Genomic DNA, 19,352 nt, shown 5'->3' with positions numbered 1-19,352 from the left:
CAATGGCCAGTGCTCATTCTCTGCAGAAGAGTAAGGGTCAGCATGTATTTCCTTGGAGTCATTTCCCAAGTTGTAGAAGAGTGACACTCAGGAATTTCCCAAAGCTTACATTAGGTCTAGGTTGTTTTCCCCCCATGAACTTGTTCTCCTTCCTCTCTCTCCCATGTAGCACCAGCAGCTACGGTGTCCAATAAGGTGTTTCACAACTTACCTGTGGGCAAAGCGCTGCCTATTGCTAGTTTTTAATTGATTCCCCTTCATCCCTATATTAGAAGAGACATTGAGAGTGATTCCTTATTCACCTTCTCCAAACTATTGATGACTTAACAGGCCTTCATCATATTCTTCCCAACACTGGGTGAGGGCTAAGAGGATATGTGGCAACAAATACCTATGTTTTGTGGTACGATACTGGCATTAACCTGCAGGAATTTGAGCGTGAATGTGAGCATTTGCTGTCTCTGTCCCCTCACTCAAAGTTGTTTGGTCTTCATTCTACCTTTTACTCCCAGAGTAACTTCCAACTGTTTGGGGGATTTGAAAAGGAAGAAATGAAGGTTATGACTTAGATTCCTTACAGCAAAGTTGTAACTGGAGATTTGGATTGATGTTAGGTTAGCAAAAACCCCACATCACTTTATTTTTAGGTAGGCCTTATTTTTGTTTCTCCAGATCTTTCAGTGTTGGGGTAAAAATCTAGTAACAAATTTCCATACTATGAAAAATAATCCATGTACTGCAAAACTCTCACCTTGTGTGGCACTTAAACTCTCACCTTGTGTGGGGCTTACACTTAATGACAAAATTGTCTTTTTCTTAGACCTGCTTCTACATTTCCATTCTAATTTTGTGTGTGTGTGTGTGGTTTTGTTGGGTTTTTTTGTTTGTTTGGGTTTTTTTTTTTTTAAGAAATTCTAATTTTCAACAACTTCCTATATTTTATTTTCAAGGGCTGGGTGCTGTCAGCCGGGAGTCTGTTTTCATCTCTTCAGCAGGCTCCGATTTCAGAATATGTTGGAATTTCAGACTCCAGAACTTCTAAGAATGCCAATTCAGGTGCATGTTCAGTTAGAAATTATAACTTTTAAAAAATGTATTACCATCAAACCATACTATTAACTCCAAAAAAGTGTGTGGTGGTTTTTTTTTCCCCAATCTTAACAATCTTTTTTTGCTTTTTAACTTGCAGGAGCTTTGTTTACACACAAAACTTCTGGCTCCGATAAACTGTCCAATTGTTGACTTTCTTATGAAAGCTCCTGATCCTCCACCAGCTTTAATTGTGAGAAATGCTGTGCAAATGCTGAAGGTCAGCAGAGGAATAGGTTTAGATGGGAATTGTATTTGATTCTATATTTGTGATGTGCAACATATTTACTGAGTTTTGTTTGTACTGAGACTGTTGTTTAGTTACTTAAGGATGCTTTGAGTTTTTGCATGTTTATTTTAATTTTGTGTGGGTGGATGTATTTTTCCGTGTTAAGGGAAGAGACTGCTTAAAAATCTCGTCTCAAACTGTTAAGAGTTTGACTTGCTTTCTTTGTGTTTGGGAACAAGTCTAGTTAATACCTAGTATTCACATCCTTCCTGCTTTTATTGTAAATTAATTTTGTCTACTTCCCCCTCCACCCCCTCTTTTTTTTTTTTTAAGCAGACAATAGATGCGATGGACCCTTGGGAAGATCTCACTGAACTTGGTTATCATCTCACTGAATTACCAGTAGAGCCACACCTTGGTAAAATGGTGTTGTGTGCTGTTGTTTTGAAGTGCCTGGATCCTGTTCTTACTATTGCTTGCACTCTTGCATATCGAGACCCTTTTGTCCTACCTACACTGGCCTCTCAAAAGCGTGCAGCCATGCTGTGTAGAAAACGCTTTACTGCAGGAACATTTAGTGACCATATGGTGCTTCTCAGGGCTTTCCAGGTATTATTTCATCTTCAGAAAGAGTACGAATCACAATAGATCACATATCAAAGTAAATGATGTACCAATCAAGTTGGATGTAGAACGATAAGACTATGATTAAGTCCTTAGAGAAGAAACTTTATTTTTGCCTAGTGGCTTTCTTGTATATTGGACTCATATATTTGTGAGGAACACTTCCTACAGATTTTTTTGTTTATATTTTCAAACCTAGTTAAATTCTGAATGTTCCAACAAGGTGCCACTTTATATCCTGAGACACTGATAACTTAAAATAATGATCTTAACATAATGATCTTTAAAATAATATAATGATCTTATAATAACATAATGATCATGATGTTAATTTAGAGAATGGGTGAAGAGAATCTAGTGCTTAACCAGGAAAAAAAAAATCTGGTTTGATACATTTTCTTCCTTTCAGAATGATTTTTGCCTTCGTTTTATTGATGTACATGTAATTTTATTTTTAAAAAGTGCATTTTTAAACTTTAGCTAATTAAATTAATAGGCAAATGTAAAAAAATATTCTTTACAGGCATGGCAGAAGGCGTGCAGTGATGGCTGGGAGAGAGCGTTCTGTGAAAAGAACTTCCTGTCTCAAGCAAGGATGGAAATCATTATAAGAATGAGAACACAGTTGCTTGGCCAGCTTAGGGCCTCAGGTAAGTAGCTTGGAAAAAATTTTTACATAGTTTTGGAGTCACGTGTATGCCTAGTACAAGTGTATACAAATTGTAACAAGAAGAGTATTCACTGGTGTAATTTTCCTTCCTTAATTTGCAACAGACCAGTACACACAGGTGCTGGGCATGGTGCAGGTGCTAGAGTGAGGAAGTGTGGCTAGGGAACAGCTGATCTAAATGAAAGTGCCCTGGTTGTTCCACATGCCACTGGCTTTCAGTGTGAGATATGTTTCCTTGGATTTTTACGTTCTAATAAATTATTTCCGTAGGAAATGTCTTCATGTTATAAAAAGTAATTCTGTGTTAGTATAAAACACCTTATCAGGAAGGATATAACGGTTTCTTCTTGGTGCTGTTAAGATTGGCAGTGGGGAAAAATGTAACAAATTTGTAGCTTATTTCACTTTTTTTTTTCCAAATTCCTTTTTCAGAGGCAAAAAAGTAGATCTTAAATACAACTACGTTTTTGTCCTCTTCTTTCTTCAGGTTTTGTTAGAAGCAGAGGAGGAGCCGATGTTAGAGATGTTAATACTAATTCTGAAAACTGGGCTGTAGTTAAAGCTGCCCTAGCGGCTGGGATGTATCCCAATCTAGTGCATGTAGACAGAGAAAGCCTGGTTTTGACTGGACCAAAGGAGAAGAAAGTGCGATTTCATCCTACCTCTGTTCTTAGTCAACCTCAGTATAAAAAGGTAAAATCACTTTGAATTTATAGCTGCCAAAAAAGAGCGCTATATCAAAAGTTTCAGAAATGTCTCTTCATAGTTGTTAGTACTTTAAAAGCAGCATGTGCATTAAACACTACGTTTTTAGAACGTGTTTTTCCTGGCAGTTGATAAAACAAAGAATTGGAGTTGGTTTATTTTTCCAATATTATTTCATCAAAACTTACTTCAGTTAGTCCTTGTTCTAGATGGAATAAAACAAAATGATATAAAAAACTAGTTATGAAACTATTTTAAAAAGGTAACAATCTCTGCTCATAATAGCAGGAAGAAGTTCTGCTCTGAAACTGGTTTTGTTTTTTTTTTTAGATCCTTTTTTAAAACAAAATATTTTGTTTCAAGGTGGTAAGATAATTGTGAATCTGGTTGAATTCTCTCACTTTTTAAATTGTGTGTATAAATTTATGCATATATGAATATTTATTTCGACATATATAAAACAAGAAGTATGTTAAGATTTACTTTAGTTACAAGTAGAGGGTAAAATAGCCTAGTCTTATTTGCTCTTGCACAGATTCCCCCAGCAAATGGGCAAGCTGCAGCCATTCAGGCACTCCCTACAGACTGGCTTATATATGATGAAATGACGAGAGCTCACAGGATAGCAAATATCAGATGCTGTTCTGTTGTAACACCTGTCACTGTGTCACTCTTCTGTGGACCAGCTAGATTACCAAGTAATGCTTTGCAGGAACCTTCATCCTTTCGAGGTATAATAGGGTTTGGATTTGGAATGTTTCCATTGGTATACACTAGTATGTGATATGCAAGGCTTATTTTTCAAGAACATTTAATACATATATTAGCTAATTCTTAAAATGACAGAGCTATAGTTCCTATAGCTGTTCAAGAATAGTTTATAAGCTCTGTAATAAATGTCTCAGTTTTGTGAATCCTTGTAGATTCATATCCATAAATTACAGTTACATAGTTCTGAACTCCCAGAAATTATAGTTTGTAATGAAATAAAAAATGCAAACAAAATGTCTGATGACAATACTAATTGCTGAGAAGTGTAATATGCATGTTTTTTCTAAAGACTAGTTTATTTGATACTTCGAATCAGATTATTCAAACTAAATAATAATTTAGAAACTATCAATATGGCAAACAGTCACATTGCTTCCAGCTGAAACATGCATTTTAAAGATTATTTTCTAATGATAACTTTTAATGACAATTAGCTGTACTATTAACTAAAGTAATAGGAAATACATATAAATTTCCTTTTTTTCTTTTTTTTTTTTAAATTTTTTTAATTTAAATGGAGTGCTGTAGGAATAGAAGCGAAAATAATCTATCCTGCTGCCAGTTCTCTAGAAATATTAATTTGAATCAGAGAGTCCAAGTTCAGGACATGGTTTATTAGTGGGCGTCGTGGTGGGTTGATGGTTGGACTCGATGATCTTAAAGGTCTTTTCCAACCTAAATGATTCTATGATTCTGTGATTATTTTTGAAGCTTTCCTGTTTTGCTCTTAAACTGTTACCCTTGAAACAGTGTTTATGCTGATTGAATTGCACTTAAAAAAAAAAAATTGGAATCCTACTTAATAGCCATATGTATATATAATTTTTTTTTTCTTAATGGGTCTTTAAATCTGCTGTTTTACTGGGAAATAAGCGTAGAGCAATGTGTGGTTTTGCAAACAGCATCGTGCAAAAGTTTGACAATGGCTTGTTGATACTGATGAAGGTACACGAGTGAGTCAGATCACACCAATCCAGGTACTTACATAGCAGGGGCCTCAGCAGGTCTGGGTACTTGAGTTCTGCTAACTGAAGCAAAGACTTTTCACTGAGGTGTATGTGCTGAAGATAAAAAGTGGTTTTACAAATGTTTACATTCAAAAGTAAAATTTGGAAGGAAAATGAGTTCATTGCTAGTAATACAGTAGTGTTCAGGTTTTTGTATGTAAGTGGAAATAATATAGAAATGTTAATGCACCTTTTATATTTAATTCAGGGGATGGGGTATCTAATGATAACAGTGATAGTGAGATGGAGGAGAAAACAACTGCTAATTTGGCGCTACTGAAGTTAGATGAATGGCTCCATCTCAGACTGGACCCTGAAGTAAGTAGTGTATCACTTCAATGCTTGTTTCTTGTAGAAGGATATTTATGTCATATCTTCTCCAAAAGACTTCTGAAACATTTGGGTAACCAAGATTTTTCTGTAAGACTGGCCGTCACGGTCCATTTGGGTCTCAAATTTACAGGACAACATACTCTGTGATTTAACCTTTATTTCCTGAGGTCATTAAGAAGTACAACAAATAGAGGGGCTCAATTCCCTTTTGTCCAGAGTGGTCTTATCACCTGAATTCACTTACCATTCAAGTCGTAAGGTTCATAACTTAAAACTCTCAATTTGTGCACCTATGAGCAAAAAGAAAAAAAGAATTAGTTACCTAGCTGACGGTGAGAGTGCTCATCCTTCTGCCTCTGTCATGGTGCGGGTGTCCCCTGTATCTCACTGGGAAGCAGGAAAGCCTCAGCAGTCCAGCTGCTGTTGGATCCACTTCAAAAGCTTTTTGGGTAAGCTGATGTTTTGTACCTTCCAGCTTGGAGGTTTTTTCCATTTCCATAAGTTAGCAGATTCTGATGAAACTGCTAGACAAAAGACAATGGTTGGAGGAGACAGCAAGCTGCAGGTGATAGTGGCTGCATAATGGCCCTTCAGCTGTTTCTGGCTGCCTGTCCTGCCTATGTGGTGCTCTTGCTTTGACCTAATGGCACTGCTCCCAGCACACATCAAGCCTTAGCATGAGCTGGGTTAACCAAAATCTGAGCAGGGGTTGAGTGAACCATGGCAATGGCATATTGTGTATTTCGTTCTCTGAGAGGTTTACTGAAATTGGATCAAAATGGAGCACTGAATTGAGAGGAAGGGCATAAAGCATGAAAAGGTTTTTATTTTTTTTTTTAAGTTAAAGTTTTAAGTTTGGTGCAGAGCTAGATGACATAAAACGTTTTAAAAATGATCTTGCACCTGAGGAAAGAAAAGATAGCTTAACAGCTTAGTTTAAATGTGGGGTTTTCTCCCCCTCCCCGGCACTTTAGTCTTGCCTTTCAGTTTGGACCCTGTTCATTTTAGAATGCCAGAAGCTGCCTGATAGGAAAGACATAGGGTACCCTTATCTGTCTGATCTAATTTTTTTAGTCTTTAACAGAATTGAAATTCATTACAGGCTGCTGGTTTGTTGTTGCAACTCAGACAGAAGTGGCATAGCTTATTTCTGCGTCGTATGCGAGCTCCTTCTAAACCATGGTCTCAAGTTGATGAAATAACTGTAAGAGCAATTGTAACTGTTTTAAGTACTGAAGAACAGTCTGCAGGTTTGCAGCAGCCTTCAGGAATTGGTCAGAGACCAAGACCTGTGACTTGTGGAGAACTTCCTTTAGCATCTACATGGAAGTCAACCAACAGTAGAAAAAGCTCAGCAGAAACTGAATTCTCTGATGACTCCTCTAATGCTGAAAAGTAAGCTTTTGAGATCTTCTAGAGACTGTACATTGTAATTTATTTAGCTATAAAAGCGTCACTTGAATTTCTGCTAGTAATAAAAAGGAAGAAACAATAGAAATACAGCTGAAAGAATTTATACTGTCCTATGCTGCATTGTAGTTGTGACTTCATTGAGAAGTATTTCATATGTGTGCCTGCCGTTTGAGAGAGCAGTCAGGATATTGTCCGTGAATTGTGATCTCTGGGAAGAAGTAGCAGAAGAGGTTTAACTCTAGCATTCAAAACCAATGCATGATCAGTATTTTTTTTAGTTAGTGTTCAATGTGTTTTGGAATTACTGTAATATATATAGTCATGCAATAGGCTGATAGGTAGATATAAATTGTTCTGTGACCACTTATGAAACTCCTGGTATGTCCTGTATCTACCTTTACTTTTTAGAGTTCTAATGAAATCTACACCTCCCACACTTCACCAGCTGTGATGGGTTAACCCTGGCTGGATGCCAGGTGCCCACCAAAGCTGTTCTATCACTCCCCCTCCTTCTCAGCTGGACAGGGGAGAGAAAATATAACAAAGAGCTTGTGGGTTGAGATAAGGACAGGAGAGATCACTCACCAATTACTGTCACGGGCAAAACAGACTCAGTTTGGGGAAACTTAACTCGATTTATTACAAATCAACCGGAGTAGGGTAATGAGAAATAAAACCAAATCTCAGAACACCTTCCCTCCACCCCTCCCTTCTTCCCGGGCACATCTTCACTCCCGGATTCTCTACCAACCCCCCAGCGGCACAGGGGGACGGGGATGGGGTTTACGGTCAGTTCATCACACGTTATTTTCTGCTGCTTCATCCTCCTCAGGGGGAGGACTCATCACACTCTTCCCCTGCTCCAGCGTGGGGTCCCACCCACGGGAGACAGTCCTCCACGAACTTCTCCAACGTGGGTCCTTCCCACGGGCTGCAGTTCTTCACGAACTGCTCCAGCATGTGTCCTTTCCACGGTGTGCAGTCCTTCAGGCACAGACTACTCCAGCGTGGGCCCCCCACGGGGTCACAAGTCCTGCCAGAAAACCTGCTCCGTGGGCTCCTCTCTCCACAGATCCGCAGGTCCTGCCAGGAGCCTGCTCCAGCGCGGGGTTCCCACGGGGTCACAGCCTCCTTTGGGAACCCACCTGCTCCGGTGTGGGGTCCTCCACGGGCTGCAGGTGGATATCTGCTCCACCGTGGACCTCCATGGACTGCAGGGGGACAGCCTGCCTCACCATGGTCTTCACCACAGGCTGCAGGGGAATCTCTGCTCCGGCGCCTGGAGCATCTCCTCCCCCTCCTTCTTCACTGACCTTGGTGTCCGCAGGGTTGTTTCTCTTACATGTTCTCACTCCTCTCTCCGGCTGCCGAATACCGCCGTCCCAACTTTTTTTCCTTCTTAAAAATGTTATCACAGAGGCGTTACCACTATCGCTGATTGGCTCGGCCTTGGCCGACGGCGGGTCCGTCTTAGAGCCGGCTGGTATGGGCTCTCTCGAACACAGGGGAAGCTTCCAGCAGCTTCTTACAGAAGCCACCCCTGTAACCCCCCCCCGCTACCAAAACCTTGCCACACAAAACCAATACACCAGCCAAAGAAGTACAAAGAAAAGAACATTTTGCACTCCAAACGAACTTCGGACGACAGGTCAGATCAATCATCAGTGAAGTCTACAGACAGCAGTAGCTATCCTAGCCCCTGTGCTAGTCCTTCTCCATTATCTGGAAAGGTAGAGTTCTTGCAAACAAATCACCTCACTCTTCAAAATTAATAGAATTTCGGGAATAAATTTGCTGATACCTTTCAGCAGCTATTGGATATTATATTGATAAATTAAGATCCTAACTTAGATTTTCATTTTTAACAGCTGCATAGTACTTATTTCTTTCTGGAACTTAAAACCGAGACTAAATATCCTTGTTACGCTGGTTTAATACAGTAAAAATACTGTTCTTTGCAGACTGCTGAGGTAAAGCTATCCAAAGTAGAAAAAAATGGGCTTTTTTTTTTTTAAACCTGATATAATAACCAGTGAAGGTGTGTTAATTTTTCTTAGTTTTTTCTAAATTAGTATATAGTACATGCCCTTCTGAATTCTTTGGATTCTGCCTTCCTCTGTTTCTGTAATAGCATACATTGATGCTGATTCTCTTTTAAGTTTAGTGTTATCTGCCGCGTTATGACTGCTTGCTTTTTTTAATGACAGTTATTTTAACAAAGCACACATTTTTAATGAGGTTATTGGCAAAATTCTCCCTGTGTACTTGAATAGTAAACTGCAGTAATGTTAAACAGATCACTAAGAGGAAACCCCATTGTTTCTCTAGGCACACACTCATTGGAGGATTTAATAATTCCTCTTAAGTCTTTTAGTTTTTAAATTCAACCAATGTAAAAGGGAGAAAACCTGTGTTTCCAGAAGGTGGAAATGTGAGTAGTGTGCTTCAGGCTACAGTCCAGAATGATTACTTCTGTGTCATCTGAAGGTGTGTCAGACTTCAAAGAATTGTAATTAATCACTAGACCATTTAGGCCTGTTCTGCTATACTTGTTTGCTGCCCCTCATGAAAGAATTTTTATTTTGGAAAGTGCTTAAAAAATGTAAAATAAATGTGAAATACATTTTAAAACCAATTCAGACAGCTGGTAGATGCTGTGTTTCTTGTAGAATCTGAGGGAGGAGGGTGGGAGCGCAGTGGAGGGATTTCTGTCTTCATGTGTGCAAAACTTTAGAACTAAAGCCCGCTTTATTTTATTATAGCTTAATTTAATTTAATTTTTCCAGGGTTCCAAATCTCCTTCACCAAGACCAAATATGCCGTTTCGGTACTTTATAATGAAAAGTAGCAATGTGCAAAACATTGATATTTCTCAGCAGAAGGGTATATGGTCTACTACGCCAAGTAATGAACGAAAATTAAATAGAGCCTTTTGGGAGAGCAGCACGGTTTACTCAATATTTTCTTTTGGAAGAAGTGTTGCTAGATTTGGACAGTCACATTAAATTGCTTCATATCAGAGTAATATTTTCAGTATTTTACCTTTCTTTGATTAGTTGAATGCTTGCTTTGAATTTTTCATTTCTGTTCAAGGGTCTGGACACTTTCAGGTGAGTCCTTAGTTAATACTAAATATTAGCTTTGGTTAATGGTTTAGGAGAGCGCAGCAAATGACTATGTGTAGTATGGAGGGTTTTGCTTATGGCTACTGACCTTGTAATAAGTAGAGTAGCTAGCAAATGTATCTGAGAAAAGAGTACTTGAGAAAAGAGTACTTCATTCTTCTCTGAAGCATGCTTTGTCGTTATAGCAGGATCAAGTTTGCTTGTGGGTTTTTTGGGTTTTTTTTCTTCTATTAATCAGAGTGATAACAAACTGAGGTTGGGAACATACTGAAAGATATATGCAAACTCTAGTAGTGCTGTGAATAGTGTTGAACTAACAGGTCTTGGTCTTGACTAGAGAATTATAGTTTATAATGAGTGTTTCAGCAAAGCAAGTTAGTTGAGTCTTTATTTTTTTATCCTTTCCAGGCTCAAACTTGAATCGCTGTGGATTCAGAAGCTCTTCATATTTGGGGATGCCATTCAATCCCTCCAAGGTCAGTTAAGTGTGTGTCTCTGTGTGTGTGAAATATTTTCAATTAGGCAATAAATGATCTTATGTCTTTTTTATAATATTAACTGCATAATTATGGAATATCTGGAAGGCAGGGATTTTTGCACTGTTAGTACACTGAAATGTTTGCAGAGCTTTTAAGAAACATGCATAAGAAACATACTAAAATGGTACTGCTTGAGTTTCCAGGCCAGTGAAGAAATTGACATGAATTGTGGCTTGTCTCAGTGCACTCTCCCCCTTCTCTGGCCTGTTACTGAAGTAGGGAAGCTTCTCTAACTCAAGAATTATCACCTGGTAGAGAAGGGCAGAACAGCTTTGTATTAAGTGGTGCAGCACATGCTGTTCTTCAGTATTCCTCTTCCTGTGATGAAACGCGCGTATATGATTGTACCTCACATCCACTGAATATAGGCAAGGCTCTGCTCATCCCAGTTTGTCGTGACTGTGAGAGGATGCTTTGAAGCCGGTGGAACTGAGGTTCAAGAGAGTTGAAATCTGTATACTAAAAGAAAGTACCCTTAATACGAGAGGGAAGGAAGGTTAGAGGCTGCTAAAGATGGTACAGAAGGTCTGATACAGTTGGAAGAGGGCAGTATAGGCCAGTGTGCAGGAAGGGCTGTGAGAGAGGTACAGGAGTTCTACCCTGTGTTTGAGAGTGAGTCGTCAAATCTCACTAAAGAGCAGATGAAAAGTCTGGAAGAGCATTAAGTTACCACAAAGTATTTGATTTTTGTAGTGGACAGATAGCAAGATGTTAGATATAAATGAATGAATCTTGGGATCTGAAATTGAAAGCAAGGATAGACATGGGGTACACTGTTGACTGCAGTTAAGTGTAAACCTGAGTGAACTAACTTGAGTATGAAGGTAGTACAGCAGCCTGTTTTGGCCTTATTTTTATTTATTGTTAACAGCATAACTTTATGCTTCTGAATAACCTGTGGGACTGTTAATCTACATTGGAGTAATAACTGTGTATACCTCTCTGCATAGCAAGTTGGCCAATTACTCATAGCAGTAATTTTAAGAGGTTGCGCTTTCTAACAAGGGAAAAATAATTGTGAAGAGGGTTTTTTACATCTGCACTGGGTGATACAGCAGGATGTGACAGGCAAGGTAATATGTCTCTTGGTTTGCTTTGGCATTTACCCTGTTTCGCACTACAGATGGTGTCCGTAGCAAGCTCCCACTGTAGTAGCAAGATGAATTTGTCATCTGTTTTAATTGGAATTAACCTCAGTGGCAATCCAACCACCCGCTGAGCTTGAAGGGAAAAAAGGAAAAGTTCTGCTTAAAACCTAAACCAATTTGGGATCTGTAGTAGTGGTGACTTACTGGGATACTTTGTTAGAAATGAAGTTTAAAAGACAAAATAGTGGACAATAATCACACTATAGTTATATAAGAAAAAGACTGGTTTTACTCAGAAGGAAGGTGGTTGTATTTGATAACAGTCACCTAAAGAAATTGAGGTTGTTGTGCTATATTATTGTGGCATAACAGCATATTAAAATGAATAAAGACATAATTTTACCAAACTGAGATAATAAAAATGTATCAGTCGTGTTTCCTTAAAGACTTGGGTCAGTAAGGTGTAGTACATTGAATCAGTGCATGCTTTTGGGAACCTTTTTCAAATCCTCCCCAGCATATAAAGCTTGAAGAGTGAGTTCTGGATACAGTTGTGAGATCTTGTAAAGGCCTCTGAAGACAAAAAGTCAGTAGGATTGGCAAAGCGTCATTATCCCTTCCCAGCACTTTCTGGTGTTTTAATTTAAGTCTCAACTTCCAATAGTACATGCTTCATACTTAAATATTCTCTTTTCAGGAAATATGTTGCAGCCCATGGGTGTCTCATAATGCGTTAGCCAATCTGCAGAAGGGACAAAGGGGTAGAATCATGTAACCTGTGGAAATGAGCTACATGATCATTATCTCTAGAAAACATCTCTATTTGCAGATGGGTGTGCTTTTTATTCAAGCATTGCAATACTTTTTCATTGCATCTGTATCAGAGGGATCAGATCTGCTTGATTTATTAGCATACAAAGGTTTGAAGTGTTTCCAGCACTGTTGCCCTAAAATATTCTAAAAGAACTCAGAAAAAGAGAGGCTTGGAAATCCACAGCGATGACTTTGAATTATGTTTAAGGTCTTGTCACTTTTCTTTATTCATCATTTTAAAATGTTCTATTAAATCTATGTCTTGAAAAATACTTTTTGAAAAAGCCTGTAAGCGTTTTGGGTCTGCATTGACAGTTGCTATTTATTACATGCCACAACAGTGATTTCATTCTTGAACTCTTGAGAAAGTGCCATACTGGAGGTAGCTAAATTTCTGTCACTAGGGTCCCTTCAAAAATAATAGAAGCAAGCAAGGGATATGTTAGAATTTCCAGCTTTACTAAATGTTACTAGGATAGCTCATTTGGTTTTGGTTTGGGGTTTGGTTTTTTTAGCTGTTACCCTTTCAGTGTTTGATGGTAGTGTCTATGTAGCTCTTTCAAACTATACCAAAAGTGAAGCAAAACGATATCTACTTGACCAACTCACCACACACAGCCTTAACAAGCCTGAACAATCTTAACTGTAAATGAAGGCTAAGAGTGCCGCTTCTATCACTGCATTTAAACATGAATCATTGAAAATTAGATAACAATTATTTTCTGAAATCGCTCCAGGTTCTGCAGTCTCTCTGATTTGGTGTTACTGGAGTTTAGCTTTTTAATTTAAGGTTGAACAGTCTCCTTAGAGTTTCAGATGGGCCTAGGTCTTTTCAGTCTCTTCACAGTGTTACGAATCAGTTTTAGGAGGTAGATTGAAAGCCAGTACCTGGAACTTTTATGTAAGATTGCAGTAAATAACATATGCTTTCACTTGGGTAAAAAAGATCTGTTTTGTGTTCCTGACACAACATTGTATTTTCTTAAGGCTGAAACAATCCATGTTCGTAACACCGATGCCAGGTGAGAGAAGAAAGTTTTTTGAAAGTGGGACTCTGCCTGTGTAGGAATATGTTTAGTACCATTCTTTAGTGTTTGGAGAGATCTTGCGCATGCTTTTGCAGGAGAGTGAGTTTCTAGCCCTGCAGTGGTCAGCAGGAATTGTTGGTGACCATGAGCTATGTTTAAATAGCTGTTCTGGATAATGTGGTAGGGAGCATTATCGCGTCACTGAACGAGATTTAAATGCTTGAAAGCTTCCCCTTACCTTGCATCTTTAATTCTTTTAAGGAAGGCTTAGGTTGTGGAGACCATGATGGTAACGCCCGTAGAGCAGAACTGGTTTACTCCATCGATGAGATCCAAATTAATCTGTTTCCTGTATGACCCACAAACTCTATCACAAAAGGTAAAGTTTATAGAGAGAGCAGGACCTGGCCATATCCCCATTGTTGTCTTCTCAGAGTATGTCTGCTCCAGTGTATTAGTTCAGATCAGTAGAGAGCACTTTATAAGAGCCGTTTAATGTGCTTACTCCAAAACAGCAAGTCGCGCAAACTGGGCTCCTTTCAAATGAAACTGAACCAGAAGGTGCACTCTGAATGAACTTCTTCATTAGTGGGCTGTTAGTCCATGTAGTCAGACTACAGGTGGCACAAATCGTGAAATGCATATAGCGTGGGCACCAGTACTGCAGCACCTACTGTTCTGCCCTCCAGACACACTCCTGTTGCATTCCTCCTTCATGTAGGCATAACCTTAATGGATTAAGTGTATTTCTTCTGGTTACTTAGTCTAAGTGTTTAGAATCCATCCACAGTTTAAGAGCTTGTTCCTAGTTTTTGAGATGTAACTTCTGCCAGTCTTAAAATAACTTCATTCTGTTTATCTCTGTGTCCTTGGACCATGAAGCTCACAGTTTGAGGTGGTGGCAGTGGTGGGGTTTTTGTGCTTAGGCTGACAGTTTGCTTAGTTGCTGTTGTTGCTTTAGCCTGCAGTGTCTGTGAGGCAGAAACAGTTCTATTTCGCTAAAAGTAGACTTTGTTCATAATACAGAACTTAAAACAGAACTCTTTTTACTAAGCTTGAAGATGCCAATTAAAAATTAGGTGCTTTGACTACGGTGTCTTTGATAAATTCGGAACAAATCTCTACACAATGTCGAATTACTTTGCCCTTCATAGCAGAGACAGTCTAGCAACACTTCCTCCCAGCCATGCAAATTTTAGAGGTATTAGCCAGTGTTTCGTGAAACCTTTGAGGCTTGCTGTTGTAATCTTTTGCATTTGGAGAAGCCATTCCAGTCCTACTTTGTGATGTCAAATTGTCACAGGGCCGGTTTCTACAAATTTTATGGATTCTTAATTTTATGCAAAAAAGTATTCTTTTCTTGGGTGATTTTTTTTTTTTGTCTGAAATGTCAAATAATTACGATTGTTGTCCCCTCAAAGACATCTTGTTACTTGGGCTCAGGTGTTTTGTTGCATTAGTGTGTGAAGTATGTATTGGTGTTAGTACATACAACATAAAATTTCTAAGTAGTATCACAATGAGCTTGAAATAATTACAGGGGACCTAGAAGATAAGTGGATTCCAGTACACTTAAAATTTGAACAATTATGGTTAGCTTACAGAAAATATTATTCTTCTATTATTCTTCTGGTGAATAAGTATATCTGTTTTATTTATTTCTTTTAAAACCATATGTGGTGTATAAAGATCTTTTAGGCTCTCAAAAGCTTCCAAAATACTACAGTAATTACGCATATGAAACATCATTTTGGCCTCTGTGAGTATGCCTTGTAGTAATTCCTATATGACTTCACATTTGATTCTTATCCTTCTGTGTTTAATTTAATTTTATTGAAATATTGGCCATAATTGTTGGGATTTCTGGCCCTAAACCAAATGGTCTGAAGACATTGGCTCCATACCAGTGTGTCGGACCCTCTGTCACTTCCACTGGCTTTTTTAGTAATTGCATGTCAAGATACCTAGCAGTATACCAACTTACCATATAAAGATTTTAATTATTTGCCACATGATAATCCTGTGATACGAGAAAACTATTAGTAGTAAAGGTAGTTGTGTGACCTACAAGCAGCTGTTCTTGAATGCTGAGACCATCTCCCAGATTCCCCAAGTAACGATGTTTCAAAATCATGTATTTAATAGTCTTTTCTGCATTACTTGTACCTAAATACTTGTTTGATGCTCAGGGACAGAAACAGATGGCAGTACTAATTTAGCTGTGAACTTCATGATTGTATGTACAGGCATCAGACACTATTGTTTGCTTTATACGCATCATACAAGTATAGTTTGTGCTCTTTATTAAAACTACCGGACTTGCAAAAACTTATACAGCTCTGGTGTTGCTGAAACCCTGAATTTGGAAAAGCAGTGTGCTACCACTACATGTTGAAATACTTGCATAGAAAAGGAAGTACAGATAGAATTTGTACATTGTCCAGGTACTGTAGTGATTGATGCAATTTGTTTGGGGAGGATGGTATTACTTAGTTGCATGAGCATACAGTGTATGTGCTTATAACACTTCATCTGCAGCCTGTTTTTACTGCAGCAAGTAATAGTGTAACCACAATACTAAAATACAGAATTCACTAAAAAATAAGGGCCCAGTTATTTAAACATGTTTGTAGGCTACCAAAGTTTTACAGGCAATATGGAATTACCTTGTGTATAGACAAGTACAATTAAAAAACAAACAAACAAACTTGTGGGAATTTTCACTTACTTTATGTAGACACTGTGTGAAAAATTGTTACTTCAAGGAGAATGTTGTTTGAGAACTATTGGTGCCTTAAAAAATTTCCTGAATATCCAAGCACATTTGTAGTACTTAGAACATTTGGGTAGAGTTTTCATAAATACAATTTTAAAAAGCAAGTCTGAATATCCGTAGAGTAAACCTTCCTTGCTTAGTGAACATAGCCTTCTCTGGAAATAATATTTTCAAATGTAAAGTCGAACTCCTTCACTATATCTATACTGTTCAGTTATTCCTGATGTCAGTATTGATTCGGAGATGAACTACCTGTAAAAGTGTGTAAACAGCAGTGGTGAACAGTTAACATTGATTTGCAGGCTCCAGCATTTTCAGCATGAACAGTTAACATTGATTTGCAGGCTCCAGCATTTTCAGCGTATTTGTGTGAAATGAGCAGAGGCATCTTCTGCACTTCCCCTGCTCTAGGTTATTCCAAGTAGGAAGAAAATAAGTGTTCCTCTCATTCCAGTTTAACATCATTTATATAGGTGTTTGGAAACTTAGTTTTCTTTGTAGTTGCTGACGGGAATTGCTGGGACATTTTGTAAGCAGTTGGTCCTACTATCAGAGAACCTTTCCAGATATTTTTCATTGACTAGTGTGTGTCTTGTATTTCATTTGACAAAATATGTGAGAAGCTTTAGCTATAGAGCTGAGACATTGAGAATTCTTTTACGGCAAGAACTGGTTCAAATTTAGCTTTTTAGACTGGAGTCTTGCTTTGCTTAAAATTAAATTAATCAGTTACATTAAACTGAATACTTCTCTGTCAGGGCAAATTTGTATCGCCTTATATGGATAAGGATTTTTGGAGCGGAATTTTACATTTGAAATAAGCTGATGCATCACGAGGGTTAAGCTGCTCATAATAAATTTTTTAAGGGGAAGGTATTCTGAAACGAAAGAGTTTTGGTTCTGTTAGATTTAAAATCCCTAAAATTTGTATGATAGGCCAAGTTGTTCCTTCTGGGATTAGAGCCTGTCATCCACTCAAGTTAGAAAAATGTGTTTCACGACTGCAGTAGCTTTTTCTAAGCTGTTTGAGGGCACAGCTGTCCTCCATCTGTGGGGTGCCCTATGGAGAAGTCAGTCTGGGACTGGTGCCCCTATCCTGTGAGGACAGGCTGAGAGAGCTGGGACTGTTCAGCCTGGAGAAGAGAAGGCTGGGGGATCTCATCCAATGCATGTACATACCTGCAGGGAGGGTGCCAAGAGGACGGAGCCAGGCTCTTGTGCACTCTGTCAGTGGTGCCCAGTGACAGGACCAGAGGCAATGGGCACAGGCTGAAACACGGGAGGTTCCCTCTGAACATCAGGAAACACTCTTTCACTGTGAGGGTGACCGAGCGCTGGCACAGGTTGCCCAGGGAGGTGGTGGAATCTCCATCCTTGGAGATATTCAGAAGCTCTCTGGACATGGTTCTGGGTACCCGGCTCTGGGTGACCCCACTTGAGCAGGGTGCTTGGACCAGATGGCCTCCAGAGGTCCCTGCCAGCCTCCACCATTCTGTGATTGTGTGTGTGCGACTAGGACATATGCAGGGCAGGAGACAGTGATGGGGGCAGTGGCAGCTCAGGGTAGGAGTGGGAGCTGTTGAGATTTGTGCCCCCTTCTCAACAGAGTCCAGGGCTGGAAATGGGGGAGAAGAGGTACAGCTCTCAGCGCTCACTCCCTTGTTCCCCTTCTCTGTTGCATAGCTAGAGCTTTGTCAGTGCAGCTGCAGCCACTTTCACCTTGTTTTCTGCCTCCCTTTCCCAACTGTGTTTCATTCCCTAGTGTGAGAACAGTCCCTGGCTGTCTAGTGGGTAATAAGTATTTCTCTCCCAGTTTCTTACTAGGAGCAAAGCTTTTTGGCTTTGGGAATAAGTGTGACTTGCCTGAAAAATACCCACATAACATAATCTTAAATTTGGTTTTATACTACTTTTTGCTTGTGTTTTTAGGATGAATTGCAAAATAAAAATGGCAACTGACTGGGCAATAATGCTAGGAAAATGTGATCTGTAAACTTCCTTGTCTCTACTACTCAGTATTGAAATACCTTTTACCCTGTTCAAAACAGTTGTCTTGCAGTCGCTCCAAATTGAACCATCCTAACTATCTGTGCTGGTTTTGGCTGGGATAGAGTTCATTTTCTTCATAGTATGGGGCTCACTTCCTGGGGGGTGGGGGCACATTGAGCAAGTGGCTGTGTGGCACTCAGTTGCCGGCTGGGGTTAAACCACGACAGTCCCCAGAGTCATCTTGTTACGTGTTTTTTCTGTTTTCATGAAGCAGTACAGTCCAGGATGTGCCTATGAAATATCAGAAGGAAAACCAATAATTTTAGCACAGCTGTATCAATCCCCGCCCATTATTGCGATTTGTATCATGTGACTAGTCAGCGTTTAACTCATTTTAGCTTCTCAGTTGACATAATTTGCTTTGTTAATACTTTGTTTAAGCTCTGATTATTGTTTTAGAATAGAGATTAAAGTAGATGAGAGGCTAATTTGGTATTGCTTCAACTGACAGATTACTAGTAATCCCTCACACTGCTTTCTACTTGTAGATCATTAGATAGTAAAATCTTTGTTGAAGGGACCTCCAGAGAGAGGTTTGGCTGTCTAACAGTGCTTACCCAGCTGCGAGGAAGCCAATGCCCAGTGGTGTGTCAGGATAAACTTAGGTACAGTTGAGCACATCCCATCTTTTTGCTTAACTTTGCATAAATAGCACTCTTGGCAAAGCTTTTTTCCAAAGCTTCCTGCTGACCAGCTGTTTACAGGGGGTAGCAGAGCTGTGCAGTAGCTTAATTTGGTTAGAAAAGCTGAGTGGGATGCCTTCAGTTTAACCATAATGAGCGAAGGGAAAAGAACTTTGTTTACCTCTTAATTTGGAGGGGGGAGGGGAGAGAAGCTTGACTGTAATTTAAGGTCTTATGGTGTTTTAATATTTTTATTTTCCCCCCTTTTTTCTAGGGTCCAGGTGTATTTCATCCCTATGATAGTGGGCACATAGCAATGACTTACACAGGTCTGTCATGTCTGGTTATTCTTGGAGATGATTTAAGTCGAGTAAACAAAGATGCCATACTGGCAGGACTGAGAGCTCTCCAGCTGGAGGATGGAAGGTGAAAGATATTTTATGTTCTACAACTCCCTGGAAGGTTAATAG

The 19,352-nt window shown here is 39.1% G+C and overlaps 1 protein-coding gene across 1 annotated transcript in view; it reads left to right on the top strand.

Moving 5' to 3' along the window:
• LOC128136410 (3'-5' RNA helicase YTHDC2-like) overlaps positions 1–19,352 on the top strand; it is a 54,479-nt gene that overhangs the window by 21,783 nt on the left and 13,344 nt on the right. The window contains 8 exon segments of the mRNA XM_052775916.1: positions 951–1,056; positions 1,190–1,309; positions 1,655–1,927; positions 2,466–2,592; positions 3,100–3,305; positions 3,853–4,048; positions 5,304–5,413; positions 19,157–19,308. Of these exon segments, the coding sequence (XP_052631876.1) occupies positions 951–1,056; positions 1,190–1,309; positions 1,655–1,927; positions 2,466–2,592; positions 3,100–3,305; positions 3,853–4,048; positions 5,304–5,413; positions 19,157–19,308 (1,290 nt within the window).

This window comes from Harpia harpyja, chromosome Z, assembly GCF_026419915.1.
Source record: "Harpia harpyja isolate bHarHar1 chromosome Z, bHarHar1 primary haplotype, whole genome shotgun sequence".
In the NCBI taxonomy this organism is placed as follows: domain Eukaryota; kingdom Metazoa; phylum Chordata; class Aves; order Accipitriformes; family Accipitridae; genus Harpia; species Harpia harpyja.
This window is presented reverse-complemented; position numbering and strand designations above follow the sequence as displayed.